The sequence below is a fragment of the Dendrobates tinctorius genome, unplaced genomic scaffold, assembly GCF_039654945.1.
Source record: "Dendrobates tinctorius isolate UK_male_01 unplaced genomic scaffold, ASM3965494v1 ptg000039l, whole genome shotgun sequence".
NCBI classification, from domain to species: Eukaryota; Metazoa; Chordata; class Amphibia; order Anura; family Dendrobatidae; genus Dendrobates; species Dendrobates tinctorius.
The window spans coordinates 3,741,543-3,760,596 of NW_027361707.1; the positions used below are offsets into that span (position 1 = coordinate 3,741,543).

The window sequence follows — 19,054 nt, forward strand, 5'->3', positions numbered from 1 at the left end:
GTAAGATTTCTGGTTAATTTGTGCAATTTTCTTGAAATAATTGTTCACTTTTGGCCACTTTTAATTCATATTATAAAAGAAAAATGTACAGCTTTGGGGAAAATTGCAGAATAATTAGCTATGAATTCTCCTATGTGCTGATTTATGACCACATCAAAGTTCATCTCAACATTGATATAGGTACATTAAAATCATAAATGAGGACTTTTTTTCCTAAACTCCTCACTGCTGATTTATGACCACAAAGTTCATCTCAACATTAATGTAGAATAAAATCATAAATGAGGACTTTTTTCTAAACTCCTCTGTGCTGATTTAGGACCACATCAAAGCTCATCTCAACTTCAATGTATATTGAAATCTTAGGACATAGAAATATGAGGACACAGGAGTTCAGTACAAGACTGATAAACGAGTTAACTAAAAATCCATCAGAACGGACAGAGTTTAACTATTTTCCTGCACAATACACCAGCAACAGAATAAGTTATCGAAGAATCCGTCCTTGAGCCAGTTGAGACCGAGAGCTTAAGGGTAGGTTCACACAACCAATTTCTACACATCAATGAAAAACGGACTGACGATTCTGATCATCCTTTGAACAGAGTTGCATCAGTTTTTCTCATATGTGAAGAGCAAAAAAAAAAAAAAGTTTGTACACTCTTCTGACAGTCCATGAAAATTGTACCCATAGACTTGCATCACCGATTTTGATCCGACCGTTTTGAATCAAAATCAGATAGGTCTAAAAAAAAATTTTTCCACGCATCACACGGTCGGAAGAAAAAAATCGGATAAGTGCACAGCCGAAAAGAATCTCATCGGCACAAGTCCTACACCATGGATAGCACTCGTACGAGAAAATCAGTCGTGTGCATGAGCCTTTACTCTTATCTTTACTTAACTGCTGTCCCCTCATTTATGACCACATCAAAGTTGAGCTGAACTTAGAGGTGTTCATAAATTAGTACAGCAGTTCAGAAAAAGACAAAGAAACTAACTAACCGATTTTTCGTTAACTCATTCTGCAGCCCACAAGGTGCAGGGAAGCAGCCTGGAACAAATAGTGCAAAATGTTTTAATTAAACCAAATTTAAAATGTTACATAGATGTATTATTGGGCTAGAATTAAGTTAAAGGAAACTTTCCTTTAGGGTGTGGATTTCCTTTAAAGGAACCTAACTTTTTTTTCCTCTGTGAAGTAACTTATTTCATGCCCACAATAACGAAACCTAAGCTACTATAGCAACATATTACTGTTTTTTCTACGCTGGTGTTTTGCAAATCAGAGATGGAGGAAGCAAGGTTTAGCGGTTAGAGCTCTCCGAGCCATGATGCGTTTACAGCCAAATAAACAGCCTCTGGATTAAGACCCACATTCCCTTAAAGGGTGGCAGAAAATAAACATACATTGCGGTAAGAGAGTAAAGTTTCATTTTTGAAGTCCAGTGCTCATTTTTGGAGACCTTTCAAGCCCGTACAAGAGCTACGACAGTTGGCATTGATAGTTGTTGGTGAGGATTTTTGTTTCGACTAAAGGGGAGGTCTTCACAAAAAAAGAAAAAAAAAATTGCGCGAACGGCTGGTTGAAGACTTGACCTGTCGGGGATTTCCCCTAAACCGGCCAATATAGGGAAAAAGTAGCGTGACGAGCCAGCCACTTACATGTTAATGTAGCTCCACTTCTAAGTGGGGAGTTTCAAGTGGCAGACCTCTTAAGTCCATATATATGCCCATTAGTAGTAATGGCATTCTTTCACCATTTTTAAGGGGCAATAGAAAATATACCTATCAAGTTTAGCCAGTTGGCATCACAAGAGATAAGCAACAACGGTATGAAACCGAAAATTTTTGGCTATAGTCCCACCCCACTTACAACCATTCCCCACCCATTTTCTGCCTAGGTCCCCTTGAAGCAACATAGCACTGGAAAGCTTCTAAGATGGTTCAGTTTCCAAAAATTTCAACAGTTTCAACAAGGATAACTTTGCCGATACTTCCTGGATGTGTATGATGGAAAAAATAAATTCTTGGCCAGTGAACAGTATGGGGCAGACTTTCACAGTTCTATGTCCTAGCTACGGTGTGGCAAATTATTTACTAAGCCACTGGTTTCATCTAAAGTCCAACGTCTCTTACAATAATCGGACATTATATGATTTCCAGTAAACTGTCATAGGAATGATAACGTAGAATGACTATCAAAGCTATTCGCATACCGTCAAGGTGAAAGTCCACAGTCCTCAGGGTGATTCTACCGGAAGAAACTTTATTCAATATAAACCACCCTGTAGTCACGATGGCAAGACTGGCAACCGTTACAAAGAGAATCTATTACAGACGTCTCTTTCTTTCTACCAAATTGTCAAAGTCGAGCTCCACCAATAATTGTGAAAGTTGTCAAGAATCTCTACAAGGTAGCCAGGGTGATTCAATGTTTCATTCTGCCAGTAGACTACTAATTTATCTAAATTACTTTGCAGAGAGTTGAGGGTAGTCACATTTTTGCAGTATAAAGTGGAAAAAGGCAAAGCCCACTAAAGAAATTGCCTGAAGTTAAGATGTTCAGTGCAGGTGGAAAAGGGAGGTGAAGAATTTCTCCAGGACCCTACTTACAATTTGGTCTTCATTGGTGCAGATGAAATTTAGCATTCACCTAAAAATATTTTAGTTGTTAACATTCTTATAAAGTATTTTAAGGTCACTGTAACAATGTAATTTGAGACATCCTTAGGCTATACTACTTATTTTCGACAGGTATGTAATACATTGTCATGCTCGTCAACCAAAACACTTAACCAACCAGGGAACTGGACTGAAATGCACCAGAGAGGGTCACGTAAAGTGTGCTTAAAACTACGCCACATCTACAGAAGTTTATCGGTTCAATCAGTTATGACAGTGACAAAGTAAGTGACCCTGTTCTGAAACACTTCAAAGTCAGGAACCCCTTTCTGACCCATCTGTCTAAGTGGAAAAAAAAAAAGAACAGAGAGTTGCGGCCAGAGTCACATAATTGAGCTTGAAATTAAGCTAAAGGTGATAAAGTCACCACCACTTGGACAAAGGTTAATGCCCAATTCCAATGAAAGCTTGGAAATTCATAAGTGAAGCGGTGAGGAGTGGCTTGCTCGAGTCGGCACTTTACCACCTTCCTAACGAATAAGTATAGTCTTGCCCCAAAGAGAGGTGATCCCCCACTAAGGACCTATTTCTCTGACCAAGAATGAAGTCCTGCTTTTGTTGACTCAAGCCATAGAATGGTAGAGTTGGAAGGGACCTCAAGGGTCATCGTGTCCAACGCCCTGCTCAATGAAGGATTCACCAAACCATCTCAGACAGATGTTACATAGATAACTATAGTCATTTGAATGTCCACCATTTACAAATCCCTTGTTAATGTCGGACTGAGTCGGGTATAGAAAAAAAAAAACAGGACAGAGCTGTCTGTATAAAGGTTTTCTTAGATGTTCCCATTCAATAAAAGCAACTCCACTCTTTCAATCACAACAAGGGTCCCATTGTCCACAGTAAGTATGAAGCAACACTGTGTATGTATGATCACTCGTTTATTAATGGTTTGTAGTAGTGGTGGTGGTGGCACAAGCTCACTATAGCTTCCATTTATGCAGGGGACACCGGGCCCCTCAGTCTCAGGACCAGTGGTGCTCTTGGTAGTCAGACACCCAGCATCATACAATGGGTGACAAATATTGTTTATGGGACAACCCATTTAGGTAGGCGAAGGTGCATTTAACAAGTATTAATAGCTCATGTGTGCCAAAAATGTGGGTTTACCAAGTTTTAAAGTGATCATCTAGCAGAGCCCCATTCTACGGATCGGTGTTAGTCCCAGCAGTTGGACCAAGAGCAATCCTATCAAATATCCTATCAACATATAGTGACTTTAAGGCTTGGTCTTTTTTGCCGACTTTGGCCATGAACTCTGGTGGTGCTTCCAAAGATTGCTGTATGGCGCTGCTAAATAGCAACATAATGCAGGAGAATGATGCAAGTTGTAAAAAGTCAAAACCCGCTGGATTCTTTGCGACTTGCTCATCGCATTAACTTGAGATCCCATTCACTTGCACTATGCCTTCAATGTAGCGACAGTGGCAACCAGTCATCTTTGCCTACGCGGCCGGAGTCACAGCCCAAGTCAACGTGTAGCCCTAGCCTAAAGCTTGGTACAAACCTTAAATATTTGTAGGAGTAGAACATGGGACACTTTGCATATGGGCCCCAGGATACGCACTATGGCCTGCAGTTACCGCCACCATTTATCTTTCCAATCATGCCACGCCTAAAAGATGCCCCGATTTAAAGGGGTAACATTTTAATTCATCTGCTGCCAGTCTCTCTGGAGAGCAGGGCATTATAACCCAGCGTAGCGATTACAAGCCGCTGTCATATGTGAGAGACCACGACCATGCTGTCATCGGTCACTCATTCTGGAAATGAGTCACAAGGAACTGTATCGAGGTCTCTGCTCTGTACATTTTTCTATGACGGAAGAGTCATGTTTAGCCGGAAACTCCATTTCCGTGATTGATCTCTGGGTGTAATAACCAAATATTACATATACATGATGCAGGACAACGAGTCCTTAAAAGACTACACAGAACATAGTTCTGAGTGACAACCAATATGGCTGACCAACTTACGAGACCAGATCGCTTGTTCCGCAAAACTTTTTTTTTTTCTTTTTTACATAACTATGGTATTAATGAAGTTAGAAGAGGTTTCACCTTCTACATCATCAGCTTTACGAGAGGACGTGTGTGTGTGTAGACATCTATATCGGGTCAACTATCTTTTACTATACTCTATGGGTAACGCACTTATCTCAGTTCACACACGTCACCTAAGTAAAGGGAATGAAGGCATAAGAATGTCAGATGGGACCCACTCTATGCCAAAATGCAGCGCCAATAAACATTAGTATATTCACGTGTAATAACTATATTTTGTCAATTCACCTAGACAAATTTGCCCGGACCCAGCCAAAAAAAAAAAAATTCCCCAGTTGCCTATTTTTGGGATTGTTGGGTGCAGCTTAAAACTCAACATGCCAATGAAACACAAGTTATGTGAGAATTCTAGGGATCGTTCGCTACTTTCGCTATTAAGATAATGCTGTTTATAAAAAACAGGTTTTTGCTGCGCTTTTGCCGTCTCTTGTGCATGCCCCCCCCCCCCCCAAAAAAAAAAACCTGATGCAACTTTCTTAAATATTTTTGCACCAAAACCGCAGGAAAACCTGATACCTGCGTTTTTTGTGAAGTTTTTGTACTTTCGATGGGTTAAAAAAAAAAAAAAAAAAGCTGAAAGTAGTGACGTGCTGCAATTTGCCAAAAAAATATAAAACAGCAGTTTTCCAAATCAGTCAGGAAAAAAAAAAATGTGTGTGCATGAGATTTCTGAAATCTCAGCTTTTGCTGTTACTATAAAACGCAGCTCAAAGTTTTCATTAAAATAAAAACACGCAGAAAAAAGTCACATAGCCTAAGACGCGGAATACAGGCTGCCTCAATAGCAGCCGAGCTGCAATACGTGGCCGCTGCCACTAAAACGTGTTATGGAGTTGTGCTCTTCTGTACACGGTTTATATCTGACAGCTGCTGGACCTGTTTGTCAGTGGGAGTCCCAGGTAAAGGACCCCTATTAAGCTCAGCAATACAGATCAACGGACAACCCCTTTAAGAGGGCCTGTTACTTCCTAGAAATGTGTATTTTTATTGCCTACTGTAAGAGCCGCTATTCTCCTGAATCCGGTGTGTTTTTTGTTTTATTTCTGCTCCTCTGCATTCCTGAGATACGGCCTCCCCTTTTCTGTATATATAGCTTGTCTTGTTAGTCAAGTGGGTGTGGTCTTCAACTCTTCTCTGTGACTCTTTCTTCAGGACCTGGTCTAGTTGGCTAAAAGACTAAATTTAAATACAGTGAAGACAGGCCGATATCTCAGGAAAGGCAGAGACAGACTGCCGCATAACTCGTGCGAGAATTGCATCGCACTGCACGGACTGGTCGGCACCTCTCCTGACCTGAGCAAGACAGCGTGATGTATTTCTATGCACCTGACAAGCTCAGGTCAGGAGAGCCGACAGCCGGTACGAGGTTTACGATGCGATTCTCGCACGAGAAATACGTCAGTCTGTCTCTGCCTGAACTGAGAGTAGAAAAACAGCTCCGGATTCAGGAGAACCGCGGCATTTACACCATGCAAAAAAAATACATATTTATGGCAAACAACAGATCCACCTTAGAGTTATAGGATTTCTAAGGTCAGATATATACAGCAGAGTATGCCGCAGCTATGTTTTGCTGATTTCATGATTAACATGATTTTCTAACCCCTATAATTAAAAATTCTTTGATAGTTTGACAAGAACAAGATCCAGCTCCTTCTGGTCTCCGCCATCTTAGGCTGGAGGTTTCTAGTTGAGGAGGAGCTTTATTTAAAGGGGCAGGATCAGATTTTTGAGGTTTCCACTGCAGACTGATCAGAGAAATCTCTGCTCCATTCCCAATCATGATCGGAGTGACGTAATATATAAAAAGTAAATTATCGAAAAGTTGTGACAAAAGACGTGAAAGCAAGAATGATCTGAGCTATGAAAGAAGAACCCGAGAGAACAGGACATTTACTTTTCCCGTATAGAGAGATAAGAAGTTCTCCAATTCTGCAAAGCAGTGGTGGAACATCAGAACAGCGGAACGGCGAACCGTCTCCGTCTGAAAGACTATTCATGCATGAGCTGCCATGCTTACAAAATAAAAAAAAAGGATCAGCTTCTCACAGGGTGAAGCTTCTCAAACCTTCAGAAATGTTGTATAAGGGGACAAATCTCACGGGGAGCGACACATTTTCCGGAGAGGTCAAACAGCTGTCTAAAAAATTAGCAGATTTTTTTTTCCCAGTAAACCATTAGCTGGGGAAAGTATGAACGTCTTTCATTCACAGAGTCGTGTTTGTCTGTCTCGGCCTGAAACCCGAGCCGCACCTTGGCTGACATTTCGCTGAAGATACAGGTGGCAAGCACCAACTGCAAAAACCCACACATTTTCCTACACAAAGTAGAAGTTTACTCACGTCAAGTAGGCAAATCTGTGAAGAACTCAACGGCGGCTGTTGACCCCCCTCACCTCATTTATCAAGCGCCAAAAAAAAAAATTCCAACAAAGGGTCATTTACATTGCTAGTGAAAGATCCTAAGTCGGCGTTCACATAAGAAGACCAAATGGTAATAGGAAAAACATGGCTCCTTTCTTACAAGAACAGCGCCGCATCCGATCACAGGTTGTGTCAGGTATTGCAGCTCCGTTCCATTCAAATCAAATATAACCATAAAAGGCACAATCAAATGATAGGTGTGGCACTTCTTCCTAAAACTGAGCAGCCATGTTTTTTTTGTGGCGGGTGCTAGGGACTGACTTGGCTGGAGAACAATCCTGTAAAGGTACTCAGATAGTAGAGGTATGTAAAAAGAGTTGCAGGACCCTGGTCCAGTGGCCATATCGGTGGACCTTGGCTGCCGGACCAGAGCTTTGCAAATCTCCTTTTACTTTCCGGGCGCTTCTTCTGATTAGTGGGGCTGGCAGGGACATCAAGGCTGCAGCGCAACAGATGCCAAGACATCCTGCCTAGGCTAAAGGAATCCGCCAGGTAGAAGATTTGCAGGGCTCTCATCAGTAGGCCACAGACTGCAGTGGTACCTACAAATCTTTCTGTTCAACTCTACCATGCAATAAATATAATGTAATTTGATAAATCCATGGTTATCTCTCGGTCTACATCTAATCTCAGAAAATCTAAAATTACCACTCTTCTCGAGAGACCTGATTGGCTTCAGAATTTCTAGATCAATAACATAGCATGCTTAAGATTATTGCAGCAATTAAACAAATCCACAATTTATATTTTCCCCCCAAGCGGCCAAACAACTGTTGGCTGACAGATGATTGGCCGTTCCTGCCAAAATCAGCTCAAGGTAGCCTAAAAGCTGACCACACACGAAACAGCTGATGGATGAACTTTCTGGCGGCGGCATATCACCTCAGAGGTAAAGAACAAGGATTGGACATTGAACTTCCATCAGCCCAACTCTTCTATTATTCTACATCATCAGTCAGGGGTGCGTTGAGAAGCCCCCATACACATCAGATGATTATTGGATCGGTTGACTCATTCAGTGTCTCTAGAGATCTAACAAGTGCTCCGGAGAGATCTCATTGGTAAACCCCCTCTACTACCTTGGAAGTCCCGAGAGGCCATATCAAAACTGCTGTATTATCTTGACTTCTAAGTTCCAACCACGCAATAAATGGGTGCAAGCCACCTCCACTAACAAGCAGGGCTGTAGAGTCGGAGGCCATTTTGGTTGAGTCAGAGTCATGGAAATTGAGGAGTCGAAGGTTTGGCTTACCGACTTCCACAGCCCTGGTATGAGGTAGTCGTGGAGCCAGTGTCATGGAAATTGAGGAGTCGGCTCACCAACTCCACAGCCCTGCTAACGAGCTCAAAAAACTTACTTTGACTTAGGTTTTTTGCACCCCCCAACTTTAATATGTATTTTTAGGACCAAAAACATATAGTCAAATCAGAAGCATTGGCTACAAGTTCCCTGGAAACCAGCATGTTGCTTCACTTCTGAGACTTGGTGACTGTTTTTAGATATTGGAGCAGTCATGGGAAAGCTGATGAACGAGAACCGACGCCAGCTTCCTGACTTGGAAAGCTTATCACTCACTGTCCCAGGACTGACAGGGAGACTCCATGCTGCTATAAAGTGAAGAGCATGATGCCTCCTCAAACACTTACTGTGACTGGGGATGGGGACATCATATAATCCCTACACAAGGATATCAACAATTTAAACTGCTAAAATTGGAAAGTCTAAAAAAAAAAACTTGTGAGCCAAGGGTTTCGACCAGAACTAAGAAACAATGACCAATCCTTATAAGAGGTCATTAATATCAGACTGGTGGGGGATCCGACAGTGGTCATCCTTACCGATCATGTTTGGAGTGCACAGTGTATGGAGCGAGCACCGTACACTGTTGTAGGGGAAGTTCTCCGGTACTGCCGATTAGCTCCCTTCCCTTCAATAGGATCTGACCTGTAGGGACCGAGAACGATTCTGGAGATCTGCAGTTCCAACTCCATATACATCAAGCCATGGTAGGACCGGCAAACAGAGGCTCCAAGAACCACATCCCCTCTGATCTGATATTGATAACTAATCATAATGCAGAAGGCCAATTTCTTAGTCCTGGAAAATTCCTTTAATAGTCTCTAATAAACTTACTGTAGCCTAAGTGAAGGGGTTAACTTGTGTCAAAAAGTGCCAAATCAATCCATCAACATGCACCGCTGATAAATTTGGCACGTCTTCAGCCTGCCTACCCCAAGTTTACGCTACGAGCCGGCGTTAATAACTGTTGGCCATTATTATGTGTAGTAAACAAGAGAGGTTACGTGAAGTAAAATCTAATTTAATGTTGGTCATGTTTCGACAAGTTCAGAGCTGAGAAACTCAGAATCATCTGCCACATGGGAGAGAATACTCGGACCGGATGGGATAAAGTAAAAGAGACTCGTGGGTGAGCTATGCAACTCTTGGCACGCTGCTCTACTGCATGAGAAAGGGACTTTCCTATTTAATCACTATTTTCAGAGCGTAACTCGCCGAACGTGTATCCGAGGGGTAGGGGAATGGATTCATTCTCAAGTTCTGTGAGGACAGAGTATGAGCTCATGACAGAAGTTTCCACTTATATCTGCAACCGTTTAGGGCAAGTTTTCCAGCGAGGATCAGAAACCGTATATTGCTACCAGCACCCTCTAAGCAAATCACCATGTTAGGTACGTAAAAGAAGTCGACCTTGCTACCCACACAAGGGCATAATAAGTATTCTTGGGAACCTGGTCTACAAAGAGTCCTTAGGTGGCCATACACTTTAGATCAATGACCAAAACTCCAAATTTCAAAGGATAAGCATACCATGTTATGTGTATGAGGCGGTCCTAACATTTCCTGCGAAAAGTTTTTGGCTGAACGAGCGTTTAGGTAACTATTACCTAAAGCGAAAGGCCACTTACAAAGAGACGATAATTGGAAAATGAGGATCAATAAGAAAGCCCTTTCCCGATCATTGCCTCATATAAACATGCTGCTAATCAGCCGTCAAAGGAGCAAAACACTTTTGTCTGCTGATGGGTTCATTGACACCTGCGTAAAAATTATCGTTGACTGCATAACATTGCCCCGAGTAAATAACAGATGTGCTGCTGACAAAATGGGGTAAAAACGATGGTTCTGTCCCCCACGCAGTCTCCTCGTGTGAAGAAAGCCATAAAGTAGTATATAGCTGATCGGCGCTCATTTATGGGCAGAAATGGGTCTTAAGGCTATATAATATAAACATCAATTCAACCGGCCGAGAGCCTCAACCAAATGGAGGTAAAAAAGTAAATTGTTAAAGAGGACATCTCACCAGCTCAAAAAACCTGTGTTAAATACCTTGTACAAATCCTTAAGCTCCCGATTCTGCCGCTCTATTCAGTTTTGCACTGCGTGGCTCCATTGCAGAGATAATCACATATGTTACTTTTGGAGGGCAGTATTTGAAATCTCTGCTTGCAACTGGGCGTTTCTTCAGAGTCTTCTCTGGGGGGCGTGACAGCTGATCTAGCAGACTATCTCAGATATAGCTGAGCTGTGATTGGCAGTGTCTGGGAGGGAGGGGTGAAAACACCCCCAGGGAAGACTATGAAGACATGGCAAGTTGTTCTACAAGCAGGAATTTCACATAGTTCACTTCTGAAGAAACAAATTTGAATATCTCTGCAATGGAATGATGCAGCGCAAAACAGAAAAGAGCATCGGAATCAGGGGAGCTAGAGGATTTTTACAAGGGAATTAACTCCATTTATTGTGCAAGTGACAGGTCCTCTTTAAATGGAAAGAAGGACCACCACCACTATATTATAGGAGTTGGCAAAAGTTTAAGCCTATACAGGTATAAATAAAGTATTCCACCCCTTTGTTTAGAACATCTTCATTCAGTCATGGGAATAACTAGTGAAGCAAACTAATATCTACAGACCTTTCGCCACACGGTGTCCGAACCTTACTGTGATTAATATGGCCCTTTGCAAATAAACGAGGGGACTCAATTTCTGACATTTTCCTACAGTTAGAGCTCTCAAATCATGGTGGACAATAATTTGAGACCATCCCAATGCAAAATTATGTTCATGGTTGTCCATGAGGGTCCATCAGGTGGTAAAAAGAGTACAAAGTGGATAACTCCAGAACGTCCCCACCACTCATAGAAATGCAATTATATCAGGGATTTGCCATTTTTGCAGTACCCTGATGTTCTATCAGTTTCTTTAAGGGTGGATTTTCCATCTAAGAGTTCAAAACTTCTACTAAATTATTTTTTTTTTTGGTTTGCGAAAACACTTTAAGATAGAGCTGACTTGTGCATCCGTCCTAGGCTTGCGTTCATTTCCTGAACAGAGCGCTATGAATGGCAACGCTTCCCCATCTTCCCACAGCTCCTCCTTAGACCGAGATAAAATGGACAAAGAAAAGGAAAATTCCATAACTATGTTGACATATCTTTCCACCAGGTTGGAACAAACAGAACTACTCTAAGTATCCCAACCGTATCATTACCGCTTCCATTCACGACGTACAAACATAGAAGATGGTTCTAGTAAAAAAAGAACGGGTGGTGAAGTCATGGACTACATGGCCTAAGACATATGGAAAACACCATTTAAGACAGAATTAATTCACAATTTTACATTTGGGCTGGGGCGGGTTTGGTCACGTCCACAGATCGCGGTATCGCAATGCTAAATAATAAAAGCGGGGGTGGTCCCGTTGCAACCGCCAAGACATGCGAGACACAAGTAGTCAGGCAAGTGTGTCGTAATATGACAATTACATTTTAGCCCATGTAACATCGAGAATATTAGATGTCGTGTCCAAAATTGCCGTGTAGCCCTGGTCTGGTGACAAGCACTTACCCGTGTCATTTTAAAGAAATCTAGAGATGGACGATTCCACCGGACATCTTCGTCGCGCCTCCGCTTTAGTCGCGTTTTCCTCTCGTTTAACACACACGGCTGGGATCGGCACCTTAGCAATCCTTGACGCCTTCTCAGCTCCGGGGTAGAGGTTGGAGTGCTGTTAGCAGAAGGCAATACATCTCCTGGTTCTGTGATGTGCTCCTGAGACAGAGATAGGCGCCTTCTTGGGTCGAAGTCGCAAGAACCTCCCGAGTTCCAGCGGACGCATGAATTTGTGCTTCCTTCGCTACTGTCCACAAAGCCGCTGCTGGCAGAAGAAGGCCTTGGGATGGGGGACGTGTTACAGGTGGAGATTGTGAAGATATTGTTGTTTATAGACGGGGCATTCTGAGGCAGGCTGACGCTTGTGCTTCTCTGCAAGTTGTTGCTTCCATGACTGTTACAGCGCTGTAAAGTGGCACTGCCACCACTGTTGCATCGTCTTTTTGACACTGGAGTCCAGACTTTGGAATTGCCAGGTTTCCAGGGGGATCGACAGCGAGACAGTTCATCTGGCTCAGACAATGACCTGCAATGTCTTTTCGTAGGGGGAGCCAGTGGCTGGCCAAGGCTGTCATTGAGGTTAAGTTTGTTTATCAAACCAGATACCAACGCTCGATTTGAGGATTCGTTCTGCCATTGAAGATTAAAACTGCCGGGAGTGCCATTGGTGAAGGGGCACATGGGGAAAGCAAAAAACGTATTCTTGTTCAGTTCTGCCTGGACTGGACAAGCCCTGTCAATCACTTTCCAGTGACTGTGCTCTGTTAGGGAAAAGAAAAGAAGAGAGGGGGACAAAAAAAAAAAAAAAAAAAAAAAGAGAAAAAAGATTAAAACAATAGTCTCATACTGAAAGTCATATGTTACATAAAATAAAGCTCGGGGAGGAACGGACAGGTAATGGCACAGTCATATCAGTAGAGTCAAGTTTATTTTTAGTGATGGGAAACTGCCGGACAGATAACACTCCGCACAGGTCTACTCAAATAACACAAGAGGCTGAAAAAAGGGGAATTCTCAAAAGAATAGTTTTCCCTGTGAAACTATTATTTTTGGCTTCACTAAACCATCATGTTGTAAGAGAAAACCATTCCCCACTTCTGCTTTATATAGATGGAAATAAATCTCAAACAACCAAGTAACTAACTTCCAAAATGATTTAAAAACAAAGGTTTAAGGAAGTTTCTTTTTTTAAAAAAAGTGCAGAAAAAAAAGATTGTAGTTTTGGGGAGCCCGTGCCACCCAGTGCGTCACATCCCGGGGGGAGCCCGCGCCCAGTGCGTCACATCCCGGGGGGAGCCCGCGCCCAGTGCGCCACATCCCGGGGGGAGCCCGCGCCCAGTGCGCCACATCCCGGGGGGAGCCCGCGCCCAGTGCGCCACATCCCGGGGGGAGCCCGCGCCCAGTGCGCCACATCCCGGGGGGAGCCCGCGCCCAGTGCGCCACATCCCGGGGGGAGCCCGCGCCCAGTGCGCCACATCCCGGGGGGAGCCCGCGCCCAGTGCGCCACATCCCGGGGGGAGCCCGCGCCCAGTGCGCCACATCCCGGGGGGAGCCCGCGCCCAGTGCGCCACATCCCGGGGGGAGCCCGCGCCCAGTGCGCCACATCCCGGGGGGAGCCCGCGCCCAGTGCGCCACATCCCGGGGGGAGCCCGCGCCCAGTGCGCCACATCCCGGGGGGAGCCCGCGCCCAGTGCGCCACATCCCGGGGGGAGCCCGCGCCCAGTGCGCCACATCCCGGGGGGAGCCCGCGCCCAGTGCGCCACATCCCGGGGGGAGCCCGCGCCCAGTGCACCACATCCCGGGGGGAGCCCGCGCCCAGTGCGCCACATCCCGGGGGGAGCCCGCGCCCAGTGCGCCACATCCCGGGGGGAGCCCGCGCCAAGTGCGCCACATCCCGGGGGGAGCCCGCGCCCAGTGCGCCACATCCCGGGGGGAGCCCGCGCCCAGTGCGCCACATCCCGGGGGGAGCCCGCGCCCAGTGCGCCACATCCCGGAGGGAGCCCGCGCCCAGTGCGTCACATCCCGGAGGGAGCCCGCGCCCAGTGCGTCACATCCCGGAGGGAGCCCGCCCCTTGTGGGTCACATCCCGGGGACCCTTTACCCAGTGGATTACATCCTGGGGGAGCCCGCACCCAGTGGGTCAAATTCCCAGGGGAGCCCGCACCCAGTGGGTAATATCCCGGGGAGCCTGCACCCATCCCTCAAATTTGTGGCCATTATTAGTATGACCAAAGGAAAAAAAGCAACGCTTAAAAACTTCCTAAAAAAAATACTCAATAAGGAAGTAGATTTCATCATTCCGGCAGTAACTGACCATTAAGAAGGGATTTTGCTTTGTGTCTGGGGAGTCTCGGCTGACGCTTGCCTGGTCCATTGAAATATCAGACGGATGGGACAAAATATGTCGTCCGTCTCTTCCAGCCAATGAAGCAGATCAGGATTTATTATGCAAAGCCCTTTACAAGCATAAAATCACCATCAGCCCTTGATTCGGGGACACTGTTCTAGGACCAGTTTGAGCCAGAGGGTTCTCGAGCCACATTTTCAAGCCTATTTCTCCCCTTGCATCTGCTTTGCAACAAAAAAGGATTTTACTCTTTTTCAGACACCTTGCTTTATTTTTGGAATTTGAAAAAAAAAAAAAAAACCCTAATAAGAAAAAAAAAAAAAAAACTCTGCTTACGTTTCTTAAAAAAAAAAAAAACTTACCATTGATTTCGTAAGGGAACAAGCTGCCTTCATTGTTCAGCTTCTCAGATGAGCGCTGAAATTAACCAAAGGGAAAGAAACTTCAACACCATACAACAAAGCACATGGTGTGAAAATATATAACATAAATCAGAAATGTGAGTAGTAGGGATTATAGAAAGAAAAAAAAAATATTCACTGGTATATGACTGTCCATTTCTAAGGGTAAAACTTCACAATGGGGTGTTCCCAACTATTGGGGTAACATATCACACAAGTATAACATTGTAAAATTCGCTACAGAGGTAATAGATCCTTATATACACATTTCTAGAAAAATCTGATTAATACAGCAAAGTAAGAGGAAGAAGAATTACGGTAAGTGGGCAGATTGCTGCCGAGCCTCCTTCCGTACCAACAGTAAGGCGAAAATTCACATTGAGCTGAAGGCCTGAGAAATATTAATTTCCAAACAGTATATCCCTTTAATTCCCCCCGGGTCAGTCTGTATTATTAATCAGATCTTTCCCAAAAACACACAAAAAATAGGACTATGAAAGAAACTGGATTTATGGGGTCATAATCATCCTTTAGGTCGAGTCATGAAATGTTATCAATCTGTAAATTAATCAAGAAATGTCATTAAACACCAGAAATCAACATTTTACATTAAATGCGCCCCAAATAATACCTTGCTATTAAAATCGCGCTATTTTGTGTATACAGCTCCCATGCAGAGCTATGTGCTGTCATGGCTAAGTAGTGTTTATGCTACTCAATTCCTTCTCCAACAGCTTCATGCTAACCAAACATCGTAGAAAAAGGCAGAGAGCGAGGAGTAACATGGATCTGACTACACAGGGTTCGTTCGTAGTCTGTAACCATGGATACGGAACAGCTTTTTTTTTTACTTTTGTTGATCGACACTGATTGCAAAGACATTCCGTTTTTATATTTTATATTCGTCGAAGCAATTCATTTATGTAGTTAACGCATATACATTTCAAAGTAAGTCTTAAGATTGTGGTGTCCTAAATAGGATTATTTATAATATTTAGAAGATTTGAAGGGGTCGTCCCGTTAAAAGACATCACCTATCCACAGTCTAATCGCAGGGACCTGCAACGATCGGCAGAATGGGGATCTTTGATCCCGGTTAGTATAAAGCGGAAGTGCGCATGCGCGACCTCAGCGCCAACCAATCTTTAAGGGGCTGCCAGTTTTTTTTATGGCAGCCCCATTGAGAATGAATGAAGTGGCAGATAGGAGTCCGATCTGCTGTGCCATCTTGTAATGGGGACAAAAGGTCCCAGATCTGACAAATCGGTGCGGAACCCAGCAGTGGCACACCCAACAATCAGCAAGTTATCCCCTATCCGGTAGACAGGTGATAAATTGTTTTAACCGGACAAACCTTTTAGAAAGTAAAAAAAAACAGTGGTCTCGAGATGGCTTCTCTGAACAGACTCTAATCCAATCTGTCACTTCATGTGGTTCCTTTCAACACAGCCGAGTGGCCGAGGCGGCAAATATAAGGGATGGACATTTGATATTTGCCGGTCTATCATCTGAAGGAAAAATTTAAGGTCTTGGGCTCCAATGCAAAATTAGGTAAGATGGCCACCATGTACCATTTTTCTTTTTAATACTGGCACCTTCACGTGTGGCAGAGTGGCCTTGGAGCGCCCTCAGGAGCCTCTGCATCGCCCTAGAGCTACTTTTCTGCTCCGGTTGGCACTGTCGAGTCCCTACAATTGTGGCATTTAGCTTGAATTTAACAAGTGTTTGGGTCTATATTGATTTATGCAACAGAGCGAAACGCTCTTGATTAACAAAACTTCCTTGCTCAGAGGCCTTCTGGTTTCTGATTTACTCTTTGCTCCGCCAAAAAAAAGATACCATTGTTCAGAAGCTTCCTCTGAAATGATAGGAGAATTATTTTATTTTCTCCGCTGTGAACGTAAACATCCTTAAATACACTCTTTCGGCACTTAAAGGTCAGGGAGGAACCGCTGAGTGTTCAGATGTGGCCCTACCCAACATGGGGCAATAAGGCCCTAGGCAGCCAACTATTCTGCCTAACCCTTGTCCTGGCCTTGATTGTCTCCAATAAATTATCTAGTAATAAACACATTGTTCTGAACTCATGGACCCAGAGTCATTTTTGTCTTTGTTCATCTTTTTTGTCTAGTTTTGTGCATTTTGTACCTTTCATCTTGTTTGTAGTCAATTATTCTGTTTTCGCATTTACGGTAAGTATTTACATTTGTTCGCTGTTTTTCGCTTTGTGGGCAGTTTAGCGATTCCCAATATTTTTGCCCGATTTATCAACCGCGACGTTTTGAAAAAGTCGCCGAATTTGGTTCAAGTTCACTGCAGTCTCCACCCCCTTCCCCGATGTATTTTTTGAGTACGCCACAATTTCAGCTCAATTATTGTGCCCTTTGGTGAAAAGAAATACTTTTGGTAGCTTAAAACAGTTCAAGACAAAGAATAGACTTTTTTTTTTTTTACTTGACGCCAAATTCATGAATCACATTACCAATTTTGAAATATTTGGCGCCGAAAACGCCAACCGATACTACAAAGACAAAAAAGGAAAGGGACGTCCAAAAAAAACCTGCAAATGACAAATTGGGGGGCCATGGATTTCATCAATACGAGTTCCCGGATTCTCAGATAATGAACCCCTTGCCACCTAGGCTGAAATCGGACATCTGTATATCATGGTCCAAGAATGCACCATGATGCACGGAGCAGCCACAGGTCTCCTGACCTAAACACGACAACCTCAGGTAGATGACAAGCTGTTGGATTCAACAAACAGTCCGTACTTGGACTGTAATGTCTGAATTTTGGCCTAACATGGCAAAAGCCCATTGGGTACATCAATAATAAATTGCCTAATTGGACATTCTTGGCCATTATCGATTTATGATCATTATTAGTGATGAGCAAAGGTGTTTGGATAAGGTGTCCTCGGAGCATGCTTGGGTGCTAACCGAGTGTCTTCGGTGTGCTCGAAAAATATGACCTGCACGTGCATGTCTCGGGGCTGTTCAACAGCCGCAACACATGCAGGGATTGCCTAACAATCAGACAATCCCTGCATGCATTGCGGCGCATGAATAGCCGCGATACTTGCAGCCGCGGGGACTCAAGCATATTATTCAAGCATATCGAAGACACTCCTGAGGTCTCCTGCCTAAGTAGCAAACGTAGGTAAAATACCGCATTGTTTCCAGATACTTTGCTACGAGGTGAATTTAAAGGGACACAAATTGCAGTCTGGCCTCATCTTGCAATAGAGTGCATGCTATTGTTCTTTGTTACCAGCCGCAGCATAGGGGCGAGGTTCACCGGAGTATTTCTTGATGTGAAAATCTCACAGGAAGTCAAGAAAAAAAAATACAATATGTATGTAATGTAACATATATATTATATCTAATAGCAGAAATGTTCACATATATGTTTATGAAAGATGAGTGCCGAGTCTTACACATTTGGTATTCCAAAATTAATATTTTTTTGCAAATGTCAGTCTTGGCGGGACAGCTGTTTGCCCAAGATTGCACCATCAAGGGGTGGGCCAGAAAGGACCTCTGTGTGGTACAGATGAGTATGATTACCTTGTATGTTATAAAATGTCTAGCAGATAACTTAGGTAGTGCCATAGGGACAACCTCAGTCCAATATTATGGCCTACTAATACAGGGGTGTTAGTAGTCAGACCCATGGCCACCACATTTGGCAGAAGATGACCATTTTTCAACCAAGGTCAAAACCACAGACGGTAAAGATGGCCATACACATGGGATAGCCGTCAGGCAAATGTTTGTTCGATGGGTAGCCGCCCTCTCTCCACACCTTGATGTATACAAGAGCTTGGCATAGCAAATAACTGTAGGTCACCCCATGCTGGCTACCTTTCATCTTCCCTGAAAGCAAAAAGCTTGGGTGATGAAATATCTTTTCCTTGACATGTCTGGGAAGATTCAGGAGACCGTGATACACACTGGTTGGTCAACTGGTCCAGGCAAAACCAGTGGGCTTGATCAACTTGACCTGGGAAAAGAAGTTATCACCTTATAGATAAGTAGGGGGAAACAATGGCTGGGCGGGACCCCCACCACCGATCAAGAGAATGGATCACATATCCCTGATACAAAGGGCTGACAGTCACTCGCCCGACAGCCATCTCAGCCAGCTCTCGTATACACAAGAGCGCTAATTCAGCTTAGTACTTCTGTGTTCTCTATGAGAAAGCCACCGACACGT

The 19,054-nt window shown here is 43.8% G+C and overlaps 1 protein-coding gene across 3 annotated transcripts in view; it reads right to left on the bottom strand.

The window, feature by feature from the left end:
* The window catches only part of FAM53A (family with sequence similarity 53 member A), a 77,896-nt gene that overhangs the window by 21,811 nt on the left and 37,031 nt on the right, over positions 1 to 19,054 (bottom strand). For all 3 annotated transcript variants that reach the window (XM_073574421.1, XM_073574423.1, XM_073574422.1), the window contains exons 3-4: positions 14,798 to 14,852; positions 12,044 to 12,849 (exon numbers count right to left, since the gene is read on the bottom strand). In XM_073574421.1, coding sequence (XP_073430522.1) covers positions 12,044 to 12,849; positions 14,798 to 14,852 — 861 coding nt within the window. The remainder of the gene's footprint in view (positions 1 to 12,043; positions 12,850 to 14,797; positions 14,853 to 19,054) is intronic.